This window comes from Brachionichthys hirsutus, chromosome 2, assembly GCF_040956055.1.
Source record: "Brachionichthys hirsutus isolate HB-005 chromosome 2, CSIRO-AGI_Bhir_v1, whole genome shotgun sequence".
In the NCBI taxonomy this organism is placed as follows: Eukaryota; Metazoa; Chordata; class Actinopteri; order Lophiiformes; family Brachionichthyidae; genus Brachionichthys; species Brachionichthys hirsutus.
The window spans coordinates 14,937,411-14,957,220 of NC_090898.1; the positions used below are offsets into that span (position 1 = coordinate 14,937,411).

General features: G+C 51.7%; 3 protein-coding genes across 3 annotated transcripts; 2 read left to right on the top strand and 1 right to left on the bottom strand.

Annotated features, from left to right (window-relative positions):
* Positions 1 to 1,883: 1,883 nt before the first annotated feature.
* On the top strand, positions 1,884 to 8,452 carry LOC137909874 (protein NDRG3-like). The gene is made up of 16 exons (XM_068754309.1): positions 1,884 to 1,940; positions 2,292 to 2,324; positions 2,868 to 2,973; positions 3,196 to 3,316; positions 3,628 to 3,690; positions 3,787 to 3,847; positions 4,193 to 4,279; positions 4,418 to 4,474; positions 4,558 to 4,661; positions 4,772 to 4,837; positions 4,956 to 5,007; positions 5,113 to 5,160; positions 5,375 to 5,410; positions 5,591 to 5,642; positions 7,071 to 7,109; positions 7,537 to 8,452. The coding sequence occupies exons 1-16, from the start codon at positions 1,884 to 1,886 to the stop codon at positions 7,698 to 7,700; spliced, it is 1,146 nt and encodes a 381-aa protein (XP_068610410.1). The 3' UTR covers positions 7,701 to 8,452.
* Positions 8,453 to 8,714: 262 nt separating this feature from the next.
* On the bottom strand, positions 8,715 to 10,488 carry rfc2 (replication factor C (activator 1) 2). Its single transcript, XM_068747968.1, has 6 exons — positions 10,247 to 10,488; positions 10,078 to 10,183; positions 9,897 to 9,998; positions 9,556 to 9,814; positions 9,208 to 9,468; positions 8,715 to 8,889 (listed from the first exon to the last, which is right to left on the bottom strand). Exons 1-6 carry the CDS (start codon positions 10,479 to 10,481, stop codon positions 8,779 to 8,781), a joined length of 1,074 nt encoding a protein of 357 aa, XP_068604069.1. The 5' UTR covers positions 10,482 to 10,488; the 3' UTR covers positions 8,715 to 8,778.
* A 490-nt stretch (positions 10,489 to 10,978) lies between these two features.
* Positions 10,979 to 19,733, top strand: usp11 (ubiquitin specific peptidase 11). Its single transcript, XM_068743949.1, has 22 exons — positions 10,979 to 11,088; positions 11,709 to 11,818; positions 12,005 to 12,135; positions 13,791 to 13,908; positions 14,011 to 14,156; positions 14,259 to 14,320; positions 14,538 to 14,634; positions 14,725 to 14,898; positions 15,060 to 15,218; positions 15,323 to 15,547; positions 15,622 to 15,705; positions 15,981 to 16,075; positions 16,148 to 16,165; positions 16,319 to 16,504; positions 16,629 to 16,726; positions 16,926 to 17,333; positions 17,425 to 17,495; positions 17,572 to 17,684; positions 17,764 to 17,913; positions 18,237 to 18,352; positions 18,435 to 18,523; positions 18,605 to 19,733. Exons 1-22 carry the CDS (start codon positions 10,979 to 10,981, stop codon positions 18,770 to 18,772), a joined length of 2,928 nt encoding a protein of 975 aa, XP_068600050.1. The 3' UTR covers positions 18,773 to 19,733.
* The last annotated feature ends 77 nt before the right edge of the window (positions 19,734 to 19,810 follow it).

Sequence of the window (19,810 nt, forward strand, 5' to 3'; positions counted from 1 at the left end):
ATTCTCCGTTCTCATTTCAAAGGTGTGTTTTCTAAATGTGCTCCAGTTTCAGTTTGCATCACCCCGGCTTCGTTTCGCGTGTTCCTGCCTCCAGATGAACCTTCGATAAGACGTTACTGTGGCGCCGTGACCGCACGGTGCGCAAATGACAGACAACCAACTCTCACAAGTCATTATCTGCTCACGTAGTTTACTCCACCGAGACGACGAGAAGACGACTAGTTTAACATCCCCAAATTAGATGAAGATGCGTTTAAAAAAAACACCGGGAGACTAGTTCTAGATGAGATCTTCATGTTTTAGTCATCTTCTTATACAAATATTAAACTAGTCTCATCCTTCTACTATTTAGAAGAACGATCCGACGCTGTTTTACGGCGGTGAGAAGATTGAGCTCAGTTTCCTGTGCGTTTGCTCTGGATTCTACTTTATTTCAATTATTTCTGACTTCAATGAGCAACATGTCAGTTTCACCTGTTAAACAGTTTTGAACCCGGAGGTTAGTATGAGGTCTTTGGGACAGTATTTGTGAACGACTACTACTTGTGTGAATATAAATATTTCATTACAGAGTACCCTAAGTATGTCTAAGTTACTTAAATGAACAACCCTTTCCTGTGTGTAAAGATGTAAAATATATACCTGTTCATGTTTTATACACTTGTACGAGAAAGTAAATGTATACAGCTGAGGATTTATTTTGATAGAGATGGCTTATGATTGGCTGGCTGGAGGGGCGTTCCTGCAGGATTTGCTTTCATCTTTCATTACGCTCATTTGGTCACGTGATCAGTGCAGCTTTGCGTTCAGGGCTGGCCTGGAAACAAACATTGTTTTGTTTTTTGTGCTTGTACTTTGTTGAAAGCATGATTTAAAAAAAATAAAAAAATAATTGAATAAAACTGAAATAGTACAGATGCTTTTGATGTGTGACCCCGCCCCCCCCCGCCTCCGAACTGTGTTGTTTACGTTGACGTAGCTCCGCCCCCCGCCCGCCCGCGTGCCGCAGACTCTTCGTTCTGGCTCGAGCCTCGCGCCCGCTTTCAACTCGGTTCCGACGGTGAAGCGCTAACCAGCTAACTAGCTAACTAGCTGGTTTGATAGAGCTTGTGGTGCTAACTGCTGTCGGTGAGTAGGAAGCGGTTCACTAGCTTTCAGCGGCGACTAACCTACGGCTGGTTAGCTAGTTAGTCCGCTAATAATCAGTCGTGCTATTAGGTTAAGTATAACTGAAGACGAGTTAGCTCTGAACGTAACTGTGTGTGCGCGCGCGCGTGTGCGTGCGTGTCAGGAGAGCCGAACACCAGTCCAACATGGAGCCGAACCTCCGATCAGATATCGATTACTGTCGATAATGATGTCATTGAATTGGACCGATTCTGGTCGTGACGTCGGCTTTCCTTCCTGTGACGTCATCCGCCTCCCTTTCACCAGTCAGGACTCTGCAGTCTGGTGTGAAGATGGAGACTCGCTCTGTTGTGGTGTGACATTTATCCGTATCTGCGGACCCGGTTTAAAACACCTGAAGAAGACGAAGACGAGTTCAAGTCATCCTGCTCCCCGTTGTCAGGGGCGACCACGATTTGGCCCTATGATGCCCTGTTCCAGGGTGAACCCCACCTCCTGCACAAAGGCAGCTGGGATAGGCTGAACCTGTTTATTCATCCATTTATTTTTATCTACTAACGCCGGATGCGCTGCGTTTTAAGTTCGCTTCCTGAACCCCGGGAACCGACATGATGAAGATCAGACCGTCCCTAATCCAGGAAGAGCGACGGTTCATTCATCGCTCTAACCTGAGCGGCTAATGCAGTCTCTGTCTGTCTCCTCATAGGCTTCTTTCTTCCCCCCCCCGTCCCGAAGGCGTGACCCGTCAGTCCAAGATGGAGGAGCTTCATGACGTCCAGTTGACCGAGATCAAGCCGCTCCTGACGGGACAGGTGACGAATAAAATCCTGTCTGGAGCAGCCACCTTAAAACCTGCTCACTAAGAGCAGATCGCACAGCCTAGCAGGGACTGTTAGCGTAGCGCCGCTCGGAGGCGGAGTCCAGCTGTTGTCACTGGGAATATATTGATAGAGAATATAATTGATCCCCCATAAAGTCTTTCCATTCCAAATCAAATCAGCTTCCAAATATAAATGGAGGCTGGAACTATCACCAGCGAGATCTTTGGCTCTGGGCCCCCGTTCTGAGATGCTGGCCCCGCCCACAGGAACCACCGGGTTCCGCGGGTCGTTCAGAGGAGAACCGTAGTTCTGCTCAGCCACTAACTGTGTCTCTGCTTTCAGAACGGCAGGAACCTGCAGGACTTCGACTGCCAGGCGAGTTCGGCTCCTTCACGCAGGCCGGACCGGAACGGACTCGTCGTTTGTGTCATTTAGTCTGATCAGCTTTCAGCCAATCGGGTTTCTTTCTGGGAAACAGAGCAAAAATGTTTTTTAATTCTAAATGAAATAAATGATATGTAATGTTCAGTGAAAGTAATCATCGACATTAGTAATTATATATCATAATTTAATCTATTTTATATAACGGGTTATTTCAGTCAGTAGACATGTTGCTGATTCAGATTATTGATACCAAATAGAAGCGATAGATAAATTGGAACATTATTGGAAATATTTGGGATAAGTTAAATGTAGAAATACATCTTGTTTTTAGACACTTAAAGTGAAAATGTTCCTTTTTATGTTTAATAAAACCAGATATATTATTATTATTATTACATCAGGTTTGATGGTTTAATCATCAATGTGCGTATTCATTTACTGCCGATCGGTATGAACGCTAAGGAGTGACCGATCGATTGGCCTTCAATATGAAATATGAGGCTGCTGCTGACAGGCTGCTGTTGTGTTGTTCAGGAGCACGATGTGGAGACGGCCCACGGCGTGCTGCACGTCACCATGAGAGGGGTTGCTAAGGGCAACCGACCCACAATCCTCACCTACCACGACCTCGGACTGAACCGTGAGTTAACCCTAATCCAGAACGTGAAGCTGAGAGAGGCAGACAACAGTGAAAACTAATCGTGTTTGTGTGTGTGTGTGTGCGCGTGTGTGTGCGCGTGTGTGTGTGTGTGTGTGTGTGTGGGGGTGTGTGTGTGGGGGTGTGTGTGTGTGTGTGTGTGTGTGTGTGTGTGTGTGTGTGTGTGTGCGTGTGTGTGTGCGTGTGTGTGTGTGTGTGTGACAGATAAGTCTTGTTTTAACAGCCTGTTTAACTACGAGGAGATGCAGGAAGTGACTCAGCATTTCTCGGTTCTCCATGTTGACGCTCCGGGGCAGCAGGAGAACGCTCCAGTATTCCCTGCCGGGTAACGCCCCCCCCCACGAAAGAATCAACACCTTCACCTGTCTCACACACACACACGGTTTCCACCGCTAGCCTGTTGCTGATCCCCAAACACAGCTGCTAGCATTAGCCCCCTCTATATGCTAAGCTACGAGCATTATCCGTCTTCACCGCTCCAGTCCTGAGTCTGTCTTTAGCGTGTAGCTTTACTGGGCCTTAACGTGGCAAAGACCGAGCCGGTGCTGTTGCTCCGGATCTGAACCTCATTACCGTGTGTGTGTGTGTGTGTGTGTGTGTGTGTGTGTGTGTGTGTGTGTGTGTGTGTGTGTGCAGGTACCAGTACCCCACGATGCACGAGCTGGCAGAGATGCTGCCGTCCGTCCTGGAGCAGCTTCAGTAAGGACGCCTCTTTCTGCAAAATGGGGGAGCCGAGTGTGTTCAAACAGCTAGAGGCTGGATATTCAGACTTGTGTGTGTGTGTGTGTGTGTCAGGGTGAAGAGTGTCATTGGCATCGGTGTTGGAGCCGGAGCCTACGTCCTCACCAAACTGGCAGTGAGTTTATCTACTGCATGTTAATGAGTTAAAGGAACAATTCAGTATTTGTCTAGTTTTCAGGTGAAACCTGAGGAGAGAGACAAGTTTAAAACACCTGAAGAAGATAGAGACGGTTTTAAAACACCTGAAGAAGATAGAGACGGTTTTAAAACACCTGAAGAAGATAGAGACGGTTTTAAAACACCTTGGGATGTTATTTTACATTATAAGCAGCATCTTCTCTGTAGCTTCTATGCTAGTAGCAGAACAAATAGCAGAGTATAGAGAGGAGAAGCTTCTTGTCAGAGAGTCTGTTTCCCTGGTCGTGATGATGATGATGATGATGCTGCTCTAATGTTTCAGCTGAACGAGCCCAGCCTGGTGGAGGGTTTAGTCCTGATCAACGTTGACCCGTGTGCTAAAGGCTGGATGGACTGGGCTGCTGCTAAGGTATCAGCCGACCATCAGATTGATGACTTTCAAACTTAAAATGTCAATAAAGTGAGAATGCGTTGATTTATAAATCAGAAAACAAAATGTTCTGCCTCATTTATATCAAGAATAATTGTGTGAATTTGTGCCCTGCAGCTGAGCGGCTGGACGAATAACCTGGTGGACATCATCATGGAGCATCACTTCAGCACCGTGAGGACACGCCCCTTCGCACGGAACCGCTCCGCTTTGATCCCACGCAGCGCTAACGTTTGTTTGTTGTTTGTTGTGTGTAGGACGAGCTGACGGAGAACAAGGAGATTATTCAGGCCTACAGAATCCACATCTCTCGGGACATCCCGCAGGACAACTTGGCCCTGTTCAACCACAGTTACATCAGGTGTGATGTCATCAGCAGGGTCGTATTTCATGCATGGAGTATTCTGTGGACGTAGCCCGACTGTTGCTTCATCGCCATGGAAACATGCTCTAAAGATCTTTCTGTGTCAGGCGCGCAGCGCTGCAGATGGAGCGGCCGGTCCCTGGTTTGAACGAGAACGCCGTCACCACCCTCAGGTACGATTGGCTCCCTCAGTCCCATGTGTCACGGTTCGACACACCCACTGACTGTGTGTGTGTGTGTGTGTGTGTGTGTGTGTGCGTGTGTGTGTGTGTGTGTGTGTGCGTGTGTCAGGTGTCCTGCCCTGCTGGTGGTTGGAGACACATCACCTGCTGTTGATACAGTGGTAAGTGTTTGCCCTGTTCCCATGGAAACAGGCAGTATCTGAAGTCGTCTTGTAAACGTGCGTGTGTGTGTGTGTGTGTGTGTGTGTTGCTGCTCTGCCCTGCAGGTGGAGTGTAACTCCAGATTGAACCCTACCAACACCACCCTGCTCAAGGTACCTGTCTGTCTCCTCCCACCGGTCTCCTCCCACCTGTCTGTCTCCGCCCACATGTCTCCTCCCACCTCTGGGTGTGTTCTTCTTCTGTGGTGTTTCATTGCTGGTTCTCAGTCATCCAGGTCATGGTAAATCACAAATAGCAAAAAAAAAAAGAAGAAGCAACTGGACTTGTTGTCTTTAACTGTCGTGGTTTTGTTCGTCTCTCCACTAGATGGCAGACTGCGGAGGACTTCCTCAGGTGGTTCAGGTGAGTCTGAAAGCTTTTCTACAGCTGGACCGTGTGCCGGTCGATAGTCTTCTAGCTGCAGGCCGTATATTTGTAGGCGTGTTCTGTGCAAACATTCCCGTAGTCTCAGGTGTTGCTGCGTGAAAACGTCAACAGCCGGTCTGACTGAAGCGTTTCCCCCCCCCCCCCCCCCCCCCCCAGCCTGGAAAACTGGCCGAGGCCTTCAAGTACTTTGTCCAGGGGATGGGCTACAGTGAGTATTATTCACACACCTAAACACACCTAAACACACACACAACAACCATCTGATGGCGATTTACTCTGAACGTGTCTGAGCATCCTGCCCGTCTTCGTCTCTCTGTGTTGACATGAAGTTGTTTATTTGTGCTCTGACAAGTGTTTTTCGTTTTAGTTTCGTCCGTGAAACTAAAACTACAAACTATTTTCTTGGCATCTTTCTTGTGGAGCGTTGGAGGTTTCCCTCGGGAGGTGGTTGAGAGCAGAACGGAGCTAAAAGCGTCAAAAACACAACGCCGCCGCGTCCGTGTTTAAAATTAGAATCGTATTCGGTACAGTGAAGCAAAAGTTGTTCACATGTGACCCGGATTCCGTTCAGCGGCAGCAGCAACAGGGGCTCAGATGCCATGAAGTGGTGCTAACGTTAGCTACAGCGTTACACCAGGTGTTTCCTCAGGTGAGACGTACATGCTAACGTTAGCTACAGCGTTACACCAGGTGTTTCCTCAAGTGAGACGTACGTGCTAACGTTAGCTACAGCATTTGACCAGGTGTTTCCTCAGGTGAGACGTACGTGCTAACATTAGCTACAGCGTTACACCAGGTGTTTCTTCAAGTGAGACGTGAGTGCTAACGTTAGCTACAGCGTTACACCAGGTGCTTCCTCAGGTGAGACGTGAGTGCTAACGTTAGCTACAGCGTTCGACCAGGTGTTTCCTCAGGTGAGATGCGCTAACGTTAGCTACAGCGTTACACCAGGTGTTTCCTCAGGTGAGACGTGCGTGCTAACGTTAGCTACAGCGTTTGACCAGGTGTTTCCTCAGGTGAGACGTACATGCTAACGTTAGCTACAGCGTTACACCAGGTGTTTCCTCAGGTGAGACGTACGTGCTAACGTTAGCTACAGCATTTGACCAGGTGTTTCCTCAGGTGAGACGTACGTGCTAACATTAGCTACAGCGTTACACCAGGTGTTTCTTCAAGTGAGACGTGGGTGCTAACGTTAGCTACAGCGTTACACCAGGTGTTTCCTCAGGTGAGACGTGAGTGCTAACGTTAGCTACAGCGTTCGACCAGGTGTTTCCTCAGGTGAGATGCGCTAACGTTAGCTACAGCGTTACACCAGGTGTTTCCTCAGGTGAGACGTGCGTGCTAACGTTAGCTACAGCGTTTGACCAGGTGTTTCCTCAGGTGAGACGTACATGCTAACGTTAGCTACAGCGTTTGACCAGGTGTTTCCTCAGGTGAGAAGTACATGCTAACGTTAGCTACAGCGTTTGACCAGGTGTTTCCTCAGGTGAGACATATGTGCTAACGTTAGCTACAGCGTTTGACCAGGTGTCTATGACTCGTTTTATCACACTGATGCACGTATTGTTGTCTCTCCTTACTCGCCTGTCCTCCTTCCTGTTCTCTCTCTCTCTCTCCCTCTCCTTATGGCCAGTCCCTCATGTTCTATTAAGTCACCTGAGCAGCCAATCAGGTATCAGGATTTCAACTACAGTCTTAAACAACCTCCTCACCTCCATTTCCATCTTTTTTTCTCCTTCCCCTTGTCAGTCTGACTTCGTGTGTCTCCGTGTGTGTGTGTGTGCGTGTGTGCGTGTGTGCGTGTGCGTGTGCGTGTGTGCGTGCATGCCTCGGATCAGCTCATAACTGGTACTTTCTCTGCAATGCTGCCGACACACCTGAGCTCCGTTCACGCTGCAGACACATTCAGATCTGCTCACATCCCATAATACTCTCCAGTGATGAAGAATCATTCTGTATCCGGGTGATCATCTGGATCAACACCATCGGATTTGAATCCAGCAGCTCAGATTCAAATCTGCACACATGAACCGGCTCAAACCGGTCTGCTCCTCTGTCACTAACGGTCCTACCTTGCCCCCCCCCCCCCCCCTCCACAGTGCCCACAGCTGGGATGACCCGACTGGTTCGATCCAGAACCCACTCGGCCTCCAGCGTCGGATCCGCGGACGGCGTCCGGAACCGCAGTACTGCAACCACGCTGCCAGAGGGCGCAAGCGGCGCCGAGCTTATGGCAGCACACGCCGTAGCCGTGACGCCGTAGGACGGCCGCTCCTTCCTGTCTGTCTCCAGAACTTCCTGTGAGATGTTCTTCCCAGAGTCCACTCGAGTATCCGTAGAGCTGAGCGCCGGCGGCGGCGGCCATGTTGGCGTACTCTCCTGTACTCTCTAGAATGTTGGCTCGTGTTTTCACTTCTTTCTGGAGCCATGTGGTTGCCGTGGTGATAGGTGTTCATCAGGTTCTCATCTATTTGCGGTTGTGTTGTATTTCTACTGTAGATCGCTTCCTTTCCTTTGACCTCTTTTATTAATAATAATGTTTGATGATTATTACGATGTTGCTTTCTTTGACGGGGATATTTCAGCTGTCGGGGTTCTTCTTCTCTATTTATTCCTTTAGCTCCCGACACCTTCCGGTCCAGTCCCCCCCCCCCCCCCCCCCCATCGTGCCGTCTGCTGCATGCTTGTTCTGGAGTTCCGGCATGTGAACTGTAATGGTGATGTGGTTCAGACAAGTGCAAACAGAATCAATACAAACTGATCGGGACCAATAGATGATTGTCGCCGGGGCGAAGAACGCATTCAGTGTCCCGGTTCCGCTTGTTGACTTGGACTGTAGTCCAGACGGGCTCCCTGGTGACGCTGCCCCCTACTGGAGGGCCGACGGACAGTTTAAAGGTTCCAGAGGTGTTTTCTGAGCGGAGTCTGTTTCTACTTATTTATTCTACATTAGATATAATATATATATTTCTGATTGTGGTTCTGCCGTTAATATTTATTACCTTTGACTGACGCGTCGGTCGCTGTTAGTGAGGTTTGTTTTTTCCTGATCTGTAATGTAACAGTTTGTAAGGAAATAAAGCATAAATATCAAAAAGATGATTTGACTTGAATGTTTGTTGCCCTGGAAGATCATTTATATATATATATATATATATCTGTGTATATACATATACTGTATATATATATAAACATACAGAGTCTATAAATGCCTCAGCTTAATGAGGTTCAGGCGTCATTGAAATACAAACAAGTTGTCGATCAGTAAACAGTCATTTATTATTTTCCTTTTACAAAGCGAGAGGACCACAGAGTGTCAGAATGGGGGGGGCAGGGGGGGTTCAGCTGGCGACCGGGGGCATCGTTTTGCTGCACAGTCGACCCAGCAGACCAGCCATCTGCAGCAGGGAGCTCACGCCCTCGGCCACCCTCAGGTGAGTGTAGCCGATCTCCTGGAGGACAAACAGCAGGTGAGGACTTGGAGACGACTCGCTGGACTCCACAGAACTTCATATTTCATCTATTAGTTTGATTCTTGTACCAAGTTTCTGTCTTGTTCAGATGTATTTGTCCTTTAATGTATGAAAGTATTAAATACAAATTAATACTCCTGGACCTTAACGTTGATTCCTTCCCTTTCTTTCAAAGCATTTTATTAAATGAACCGATGAGACTAAAGACAATGTTTTTCTAAAGTACTTCGTTTTGTTTTGGGTAATATTCATCTCAGCCACAGGGGGCGTTTAAGGGGGGGCGGAGCTCTGCCTCACCTTAATGAACTCCAGCTTGAGGTACTCGGCCATCTGGTACGTCTTACACACCCTGAAGACGTTTCCCATGATGTCCTCCGGGGAGTATCCCAGCGCCCACAGGTGCTCCATCACCTTGTAGGCCTCGTCCATTTTCCCGTCCACGCAATGTCCCAGCATGCTTTTCACCAGCAGAGGGTGCGGCTCGTCGCACACTTTGAACACGTTCTCGCTGTTGACGTAGCCGAAGCCGGCGTTGGTGGACTGCAGGTTGTTCAGCGCCTGCGGACCCAAAATGAAAGCGGGTCAGCCCCGTGACCCGGACCCGGGCGCTGCCCCCCCTCCCCCCTCCCCCCTCCTCCCCCTCACCTGTCTCATGTCTCCCTGGGCCGTGAAGATGACCGCCTCCAGCCCGTCGTCGGACACGGACAGACGCTCCTGCTCCACCACCTCCTGCAGCCGGGCCAGGATCTGCCCGTCCGTCAGCTTGGAGTAACGCAGCACGGCGCAGCGGGACTGGATCGGCTCGATGATCTTATCGGAGGCGTTGCAGGCGAGGGCGAAGCGCGTCGTCTTGGAGTAGATCTCCATGATCCTCCTCAAGGCCTGCTGGGCGCCGTCTGTCATGCTGGAGGGGGGGGAGGAGGAGGAGGAGGAGGTTCGGGTGTTGGGATCCAATATGGACGCCGTTACCAGAGCCTCCGTCTCACCTGTCGGCTTCGTCGAGGATGATGATCTTGTGCCGCGCTTTGGGCAGCGTGACTTTCTGCTGGGCGAACATCTTGATCTTGTTCCTCACCACGTCGATCCCCCTGCAGGGAGAAGAAATGGCAACGGTCACCGTGGCAACGCCTCGCCCCTGCTTCCCCACCCACCCACCCAGGTAGTCACCTGTCATTGGACGCGTTGAGTTCCAGCACGGCGTCTTTCATGGAGGCTCCCAGGAGAGCTCGGGCCAAACACAGGATGCTGGTGGTCTTCCCGGTACCGGGAGGACCTGGATCACAGACGCGTTATAACGCGAACGCGACGCGGTTTAACTACGGTGCCGCCCACCGACCTGCTATAATGATGTTGGGGACGTTTCCCTCCCTGGCGAACACCTCCAGCCGGCTGACGGTCTCCTCGTTCCCGACTATCTCCTTCATCTTCCGCGGACGGTATTTCTCCACCCACGGCAGCTCGTACGTTCCACCGGAGGCTTTAGCCGAGGACTCCGCGGCGTCAGAGTCCGCCTTATGCGCGCTGCCTGCCGCTGTCGCCTCACATTCGGGCTCCGCCATCTCCACGTCCATGATTTCTGCCGCCAGCCCGCGAACAGCTTCGCGATATTTCCGTCTCTGACGACGCAACAGCAAGCTCGCCACTCATTGGCCACGCGGTGACGACTGATGTCTCTGATTGGCTTAGCGCTAAATCCCTAAAATCTCGCGATATTTCCACAGAAAATACAGTAAACAAACTTGAGTCGACGCGCGCACGCGCGCACACATATGAGAGAGTCTAGAAAGAGCTGTTTAGATTTAAGGGCAAGGTGCAATTAATAAAATGTAATACGTCTTTTAATCCTTGATTATTATTAACATTACGTAGAAAATATAAATTGCTTCGTGCAGCGGCCTCAAACAGGAAGTCGTCATCAACAGAGTCACTTCCTACTTCCGCAAACAGTTCTGTACAGCTTCCCGTTTATCGGTGGATCGATGCAGCGCTTGTCTCTCGTCTTTCGTTTCCTGGTTCTTTTTAAATGTTATCAGCACTCCCCGACATTAATGAGTGATTGATACGCGTCATGACGGCCAACAGCCGCTGTTCCTCCGCGGAGCCGCCGGGCCTGGAGGCACAGCTGAGGGAGATCGAGTCTCTGCTGCGGCAGTGCGAGCTCCGTGCTGGCGACAGTTGGTGAGAGTCCGCCCCGCCCCGCCCCACAAACACCGCGCCGCGGTTAGCTGTTAGCATCACACCGCTAACGGTGTTTCACGGGAGAGTGGGGCCGTGTTCGCGTCACGTTCACGTCTCGGAGCTTTGACGTGTGTGGCTGCTGAACGACGTTGCGTAGCGCGTCATTGGACAGCTAACGCGAAGCTAGCTGGTCAACCAGCTGCGAGGATGCGTTCAGGGTCGCCTCGGGAACTCTAAGTTTCATCTGTGAACGTGCAGGTTTTTTTCAGGTGGCGCATTTGTACAACAAACGACAACGTGTAAAAAACAATACAAGACGCCGATATAGTCCCCGTTTCTCCTCTGGACATGTCCGAACCATCGAAGTCTGTCCTCTGACCTTATCTCCAAAACGTCTAACCTTCACTGTCCCTCTTATTGTCTCATTTCTAATCCTGTCCAACCTGGTCACTCCCAAGGAGAACCTCAGCATCTTCGTCTCCTCCACTTCTAGCTCCGCCTCCTGATGCTTTTTTTTTAAGTAAATGTTTTCCTGCCGGAGGATCTTGAATGTTGAATCAGTCATTGTGGATTCCACCGGTCGAGGGGGTAAATCGTAGACTAATACTAGTGAGTTGCAGGTACGTGGTGGAGCGCCGCTGGTTCCAGCAGTGGAAGGAGTTCGTGGAGAATGGAGACCAGAACTCGTCGTCCTTCCCTGGTCAGATCAACAACACGGAGCTGTTTGAGGGTCAGTCGAGTCCTCGTCTGATTCCTCTGTTCTCTTTTCGATCCCTGCCGGGATTCTAAAGGTTTATTTTTACTGATATGTATCGAGTCTGGAATCTACCAATGTTTCCTTTTCTCCAGTTTTGACGGCTGACTTTGACTGGAGTTTTTAACGCAGCTTTAAATGGTGGCGTTTCTCTGCTGTTAGATCTGGACTCGTACCACCTGAAGGAGCGTCTGGTTGAGAACGAGGACTTCATGTTGGTGCCGGCTGACGCCTGGCGCAAGCTGCTGGACTGGTACGGCATGGTGGACGGCCAGCCGCCGCTGGAACGCAAGGTACCGCCACCACGTCGGCTACGCGTCAGATACGCGTTAGATACGCGCCAGATACGCGTCAGATACGCGTCAGATACGCGTCAGATACGCCTTAGATACGCGTCAGATACGCCTTAGATACGCGCCAGATACGCGTCAGATACGCGTCAGATACGCGTCAGATACGCCTTAGATACGCGTCAGATACGCCTTAGATACGCGTCAGATACGCGTCAGATACGCGTCAGATACTCGTCAGATACTCGTCAGATACTCGTCAGATACGCGTCAGCTACGCGTCAGATACGCGTCAGATACGCGCCAGATACGCGTCAGATACGCGTTAGATACGCGTCAGATACGTGTCAGATACGCGCCAGATACGCGTCGGCTACGCGTCGGCTACGCGTCAGATACTCGTTAGATACTCGTCAGACACGCGTCAGATACTCGTCAGATACGTGTCAGATACGCGTCAGATACGCGTCAGATACTCGTCAGATACGCGTCAGATACGCGTCAGATACTCGTCAGATACTCGTCAGATACGCGTCAGATACGCGTTAGATACGCGTCAGATACGCGTCAGATACTCGTCAGATACGCGTCAGATACGCGTCAGATACGCGTCAGATACTCGTCAGATACGCGTCAGATACGCGTCAGATACTCGTCAGATACTCGTCAGATACGCGTCAGATACGCGTTAGATACGCGTCAGATACGCGTCAGATACTCGTCAGATACGTGTCAGATACGCGTCAGATACGCGTCAGATACTCGTCAGATACGCGTCAGATACGCGTCAGATACTCGTCAGATACTCGTCAGATACGCGTCAGATACGCGTTAGATACGCGTCAGATACGCGTCAGATACTCGTCAGATACGCGTCAGATACGCGTTAGATACGCGTCAGATACGTGTCAGATACGCGCCAGATACGCGCCAGATACGCGTCGGCTACGCGTCAGCTACGCGTCAGATACTCGTTAGATACTCGTCAGATACGCGTCAGATACTCGTCAGATACTCGTCAGATACGTGTCAGATACGTGTCAGATACGCGTCAGATACTCGTCAGATACTCGTCAGATACGCGTCAGATACTCGTCAGATACTCGTCAGATACGCGTCAGATACGCGTTAGATACGCGTTAGATACGCGTCAGATACGCGTCAGATACGCGTCAGATACTCGTCAGATACGCGTCAGATACGCGTCAGATACTCGTCAGATACTCGTCAGATACGCGTCAGATACGCGTCAGATACGCGTTAGATACGCGTTAGATACTCGTCAGATACGCGTCAGATACGCGTCAGATACGCGTCAGATACGCGTCAGATACGCGTCAGATACGCGTTAGATACGCGTTAGATACTCGTTAGATACGCGTTAGATATACCTTAGATACGCGTTAGGTACTCGTTAGCGCCTTAGATACGCCTTAGATACGCCTTAGATACGCCTTAGATACGCCTTAGATACGCCTTAGATACGCGTCAGATACGCGTCAGATACTCGTCAGATACGCGTCAGATACGCGTCAGATACGCGTCAGATACGCGTCAGATACTCGTTAGCGCGTTAGATACGCCTTAGATACGCGTCAGATACGCGTCAGATGGTCCACTCTGAGTGGAGGAGGGGGGTAACGATGTTTCTCTGTCAGGTGGTGGACCTGCCCAGCACCCTGAAGGTCGAGGTTTACCCAGTTGAGATCTTCCTCTGTCTCCATAGCAACATGGAGAAGGTCATCTCCTCTCAGTTCAGCCGTACCGACGACATACGTGAGTCTGCGTTTCAGCGACTGCACGGGGATGATCCCGCCGTTTGTTCAAATGGTCAAACGTTTGACTGTTCTGTTGTTTGTGTTGTTGTTTCCCCTCCAGAGTCCGTCCGGAGGACGATCTGCGAGGCCTTCTCGGTTCCTCCGGCCTCAGAGTGTCGTCTGTGGATGAAAAGTTCGGACGGCAGCTGCGAGCGTCTCAGGAACGTCCATGTCAGCGTGTTGGACGCCTGCCTGAGCTCAGGGATGGTGAGGCCACGCCCCCGATGCACGCCCACTGTTGAGTCGTTCATTTCAGAAACAGCATAAAGTGTGTGTGCGTGCGTGTGTGTGTGTGTGTGTGTGTGTCAGACGGTGATTATGGAGACCAGGAATGCTGACGGTACCTGGCCGAGCTCCAGACCTCAGATCATGTAAGAACACGCCTCCACGGCGCTCTTCCTTTATCCCTCCATCCTTTGCTCTCTCCTTTCTCTTTGTCCTTTATTATTGTTTTCATCTGATGGGTTTACGATCATGTCAGTATTGTTCTCCTCCTCCTGCTCCTCCTCCTCCCCCTCCTCATTGTGAACAAGCCGCTCACCCCGAGGTGTGACTGATCTCGCTCTCCTTCTGTGTCTGGGCCGACAGGAGGAACTCCGTGGAGGAGCAGGAGTACCAAGGCCAGCCGGGCGTCTGTGGACTCACCAACCTGGGAAACACCTGCTTCATGAACTCCGCTCTGCAGGTCTGAGAGCAACCAGGCGGTCTCTTCTCAAGCCCCGCCCTAAAACACCCGCTGGCGAGAGACGACTTTGTTTCTCCCGTCTCCCTGCAGTGTCTGAGCAACACGCCTCCTCTGACCGAGTACTTCCTGCTGAGCTCCTACCTGGAGGAGCTGAACTTCACCAACCCGCTGGGGATGAAGGGCGAGATCGCCGAGGCCTACGCCGACGTCATCAAACAGATGTGGTCTGGCAGACATTACTCTGTGGTGCCGCGCGTCTTCAAGGTACCCAAACCGAGACGCCTGAGCTGGAGTTTGTTTTATTGAGACGCCGTAAATGCTGGCGGGGTGGACGGCGGCCGGATGACGGCGACCGGTCGGATGTTCCGCCGAGCGATTTCACGCCACCGTCCCACGAAACGCTCGCCGCTCTTCCGTGCTTGCAGACGAAGGTGGGTCACTTCGCGTCTCAGTTTCTGGGCTACCAGCAGCACGACAGTCAGGAGCTGCTCTCCTTCCTGCTGGACGGACTCCACGAAGACCTGAACCGAGTCAAGAACAAAGTGTACATCGAGCTGCGTGACGCCGCGGGACGACCGGATCAGGTGAGGCGCCCGAGGAGCTGCTGCGGCCTCGGGGGGGTTCGTTCCGCGATGTGGGGGGGGGGCGTGCAGACCGTTGGCTTCCTGTCCTTCCTCCCGCCCCGCAGGAAGTGGCCGAGGAGGCGTGGCGCAATCACCGCCGGCGGAACGACTCCGTGATCGTCGACACGTTTCACGGACTCTTCAAGTCCACGCTCGTCTGTCCGGAGTGCCGCAAGGTCTCCGTGACCTTTGACCCCTTCTGCTACCTGAGCGCTCCACTCCCTGCCAGCAAGGAGCGCGTTATGGAGGTCTTCTTCGTCTCTCTCGACCCGTACGCTAAACCTGCACAGGTAACCCGGCGGCGCCGGCGGATGCGACTATTTTACCGGCTGTTTGACGCGAACGTCGGCGTTTGTGTCCGCAGCACCGCGTCGTGGTTCCCAAAGCGGGGAGAGTGTCCGACCTCTGTGCTGCGCTGTCGGAGATGACCGACGTACCTACGTCACAGGTAGGGGGCGTGTGTGTGTGTCGGCTCAGCCTGTTCCTTCTGCTGGCCAGCAGGGGGGGCAGCACAGAGTTTGTTGATTCCATCTCGGAGGACTTTTTTTTATTTGAATTCGGCTCTAGTAAAATTATAAGTGGAATAAGAGCAGCCTGATGATGTCATCAATGAGGTCAGCTGGTGGGAACGGCGCTGAGATGTGACATCGGCGTTTCGCCCAGCTGAACGTTACGTGATTCCGATCTTTATTTCTGATCTCGCGTTCACCGCCTCTGCTTCAGATGGTCATCGCCGACGTGTTCAACCATCATTTTTATAAGATCTACGACACCGACGAGTCCCTGAGCTGCATCCTGGACCGGGACGACATCTTCGTGTAAGATCCCCGTCGCCATCCGTCCACTTCCTGTTTCTACGCCGCGACTCACGAGGCTTTCAATTCTTTCAGGTACCAGCTGAGCACGCTGAAGGAGGAGGAGCAGCGGGAGGAGCCAGAGCAGCAGGAGCAGCGGGAGGAGCAGCGGGAGGAGCAGCAAGAGGAGCAGCAGGAGGAGCAGCAAGAGGAGCAGCGGGAGGAGCAGCAAGAGGAGCAGCAGGAGGAGCAGCGGGAGGAGCAGCAGGAGGAGCAGCAGGAGGAGCGCGTGCTGCTGGCGCTCTACCTGAGGGAGCGCTCCTACTACAGGGACTTGGGCTCCGGCAGCTCCTCCTATGGAACGACGCTGTTTGGACACCCGCTGCTGCTCAGCGTACCGATCAGCTGCTGCAGCCAGGAGGCGCTCTACAACCGGTTCCTGCAGAGACTAGCGTGAGCAACGCACACACACACACACGCACACGCACACACACGCGAGTAAGACCGCTTCTCCACATCTATAGAGTTTTTATTGTTGTGTGTGTGTGTGTGTGTGTGTGTGCGTGTGCGTGTGCAGACGGTATGTGCGACGTCCTGACCCGTCTGAGGAGTTAGAGGAAGAAGAGGAAGACGATGATGACGAGCAGCCGACTCAGACCAACGGCCTGAGTGACGGTACGGCCTCTTACCGGTGCCGTTTGTTTTCACCTGGTTTTCACACAGAACCCCCCCCTCCCCCCTCCCCCCCCCCCCCTTCAGACCCAGAGGTCTGGCGTTGGCCCCGCCTCCCTGCGACACGAACCCCACCGTTTTACGCTCGGTGTTTAAACTGCAGCTGTTCTGTGCTCTGATTGGTCCTTTGTTGTTTTCTCAGGTGAGGAGGATGCAGAACCCTCTCAGTCCTGCGGTGGCCATGGTGACGGCCAATCAGACGGCACCACCAACGGCGAGTCCCAGCCGATTTGTGATTGTGTAACAACCAAAAACGGATCCCAGGACCAGACCGAGCACCTCGCTGGCGGCGACGCCGACGGCGTGAATCCTACTGCGAGGTTAGAACCACCAGCAGAGCAACCGCAGCAGCCGCCCTCTGAGACCACAGAAGAAGAAAAAGAAGACAGCCAGGAGGCGTGTTCTCCCGGCTTACCAGCCAATGAGCCGCCAGCTAAGAGGAGCGTGCGTCGCAGGAGGAGAAGGGCTTTGTTCACGATCCAGGCGGTCAACTCCAACGGGACGACGGAGAGAAAGACGGGAGACGGGGGGAGCGCCGTGTCCTTCAGCTGTAAGCGTTTAACGGGTTGGTGGTTCAGATCCGGTTCAGACCGGTCCAGTTCTGACTCCCCCCCCCCCCCCCCCCCCCCGTCTCGCTGCAGCTCAGCCCTACGTCGCCATCGACTGGGATCCCGACATGAAGAAGAGGTTCTACAACGAGAACGAGGCCGAGGTGAGCCCGTTTCACGCCGGCTCGTCTCCGTCGCGCCGCCGGACGCGTGACGACTTCCTGCTTCTGTGTTCCGTAGAAGTACGTGAAACACTCCAGCATGGAGGTTCCTCAGCAGCAGAACGTGGTTCAGCTGCAGGAGTGCATCGAGCTGTTCACCACCGTGGAGACGCTGGAGGAGGAGAACCCATGGTAGCGCGCGCACACACACACACACACACACAGCTCCTTCAGACATTCAGACAGGTGTGTGTGTGTGCGTGCGCTCCAGGTACTGTCCGCTGTGTAAGAAGCACCAGCTGGCCACAAAGAAGCTGGACCTCTGGTCTCTGCCGGAGGTTCTCATCATCCACCTCAAGAGGTTCTCCTACACCAAGTTCACCAGAGAGAAGCTGGAGAGCGTCGTGGACTTCCCCCTCAGGTGACGCCACCCAGACTCCACGGCGCCACCCAGGGGCAACGGCGCCACCCAGAACGAGACGCCGTCAAACTGAAACATCCTAGAGAGAAAAAGAAATCACGAAAATCCGTTTAGAAGTGAAAGCTGTGTCGGTTCCTCCCTAAAGAAACCGTCTCATTGGTTCCGACCTGGATTAGGATCAATCGACCAATCAGAACGCGTTCAGACACTCTCAACAATAAAACGGGATCCAATTAAATTGTATTTATTTAGTGCCGGATCACAACAAATACAAAAACATTCAAACACCGGGCTCAGACTAACTCCTGGATGTGGTCTTGCAGGGATCTGGATTTTTCCGGCTGCCTCCTGAGGAAGAATCTGTCCAATGGGGAGCCCCTGAGCCGCTACGACCTCATCGCGGTGTCCAATCACTACGGAGGACTCCGGGACGGACACTGTGAGTGTGACGAGGTCGAACCGGAGACCGCGTGTCGCGTGTCGCGCGTCGCGCGTCGCGTTGACTGTTGTGTCCCCCGCAGACACCAGCTACGCTCGCAACAAGGACAACGGCCAGTGGTACGACTTCGACGACAGTAAGGTGACGTACGCCAGGGAGGACGAGATCATGGTCAGTGTGACTCGCGCGTTACGCGTCGTCGCCGTGACGATGCATCCCACTCAGACCTTTCTGCCCCTCCTCCGTCTGCAGACCAACGCCGCCTACGTCCTGTTCTACCAGCGACAAGACAAGATCAGAAAGCCCACTCTGCCCGCCCCCAGCGCCAGCCCCGCCTTTTCCACTCAGCCCGCCGGTGACGCCGCTCCCAGCAAAGACGACGCCTCAGAGTTGGGCGCCGTCTCCGTGGAAACAAACTAAGCATGCCCATTCCACTGGTATTTTTTTTTTTTCCACTGTCAGAACAACGGGCCTCACTCGGGTTTCCCAGCAACACTTGAACTTGTCTTCTTCTGTCCGTTTAAATGTCGTGGTCTGCCGTTCAGACGTGGCCGCGTGATACTCAGGTAGCTTGATGCACTCAACGTGTGTTTCCTTCATTCTCCGTTCTATTATTATGGTTATTTTTAGACAGAATTCCCAAAATAATTGAGCTGAAAATTCACATTTTCTGACATTTACACTTGATAAATTCAAAGATTTAATTTGCCAGATAATTTGATGTCTGGTTCATTTTAAAAAGTTTCTAGTTGGTGATTTATTATATTCTCAACTTTCGGCCCAACCCACCTTTTCTGTCAGCCAATCAGAGCGTCTTGCGCTCTTCTGAAGGTTGGTTTTATTTTTTGAAATTAGTTGAATAATTTGTATCCTTTGTGTAACGGATACATTTTGAGATTTCTGTCTTAATAATCTGAATCATAAATAATATAGAATAAACAAGAACCGTTAAATGCGCAAATAGAAATTCAGCTTTTAGAACGAATCTGATTTAAAACTGTTAATCGCCCGCAGAGGGAAGTGTTGCCGGGAATTCTGGGTAATCAAAGTTAAATTCTTGTGCTCAGTTGACAGGATGATAATTTTTGGGTTGTTTGTGTTGTATTTATTTTTGTAAATGGTCACATGACCACAGATACCCCCCCCCCCCCCGGAGTGATTCTGTTGATTGATTGGTGCGGGACATTGAGATGCTTATTTTTCATATTTATAGACTTTGTCCTGTCGGGGCGGAGGCGGAGTTTCCGCTCCAGCGGGAACCTGTACAGTATTTTTGTATTGTACCAAATGTATTATTATTCCTGGCGGGAATATCGGACTGATTCTATTTTTTTTTGTCCTAAATCAGATGGAAATATTTTAATCTTTTGATATGAATAAATAGATGATTGTTAAAGACGAGCCACGAGTGATTTAATCCGGGACGCGTGTTTGTTCTGACGACGCGACGGCACAAAC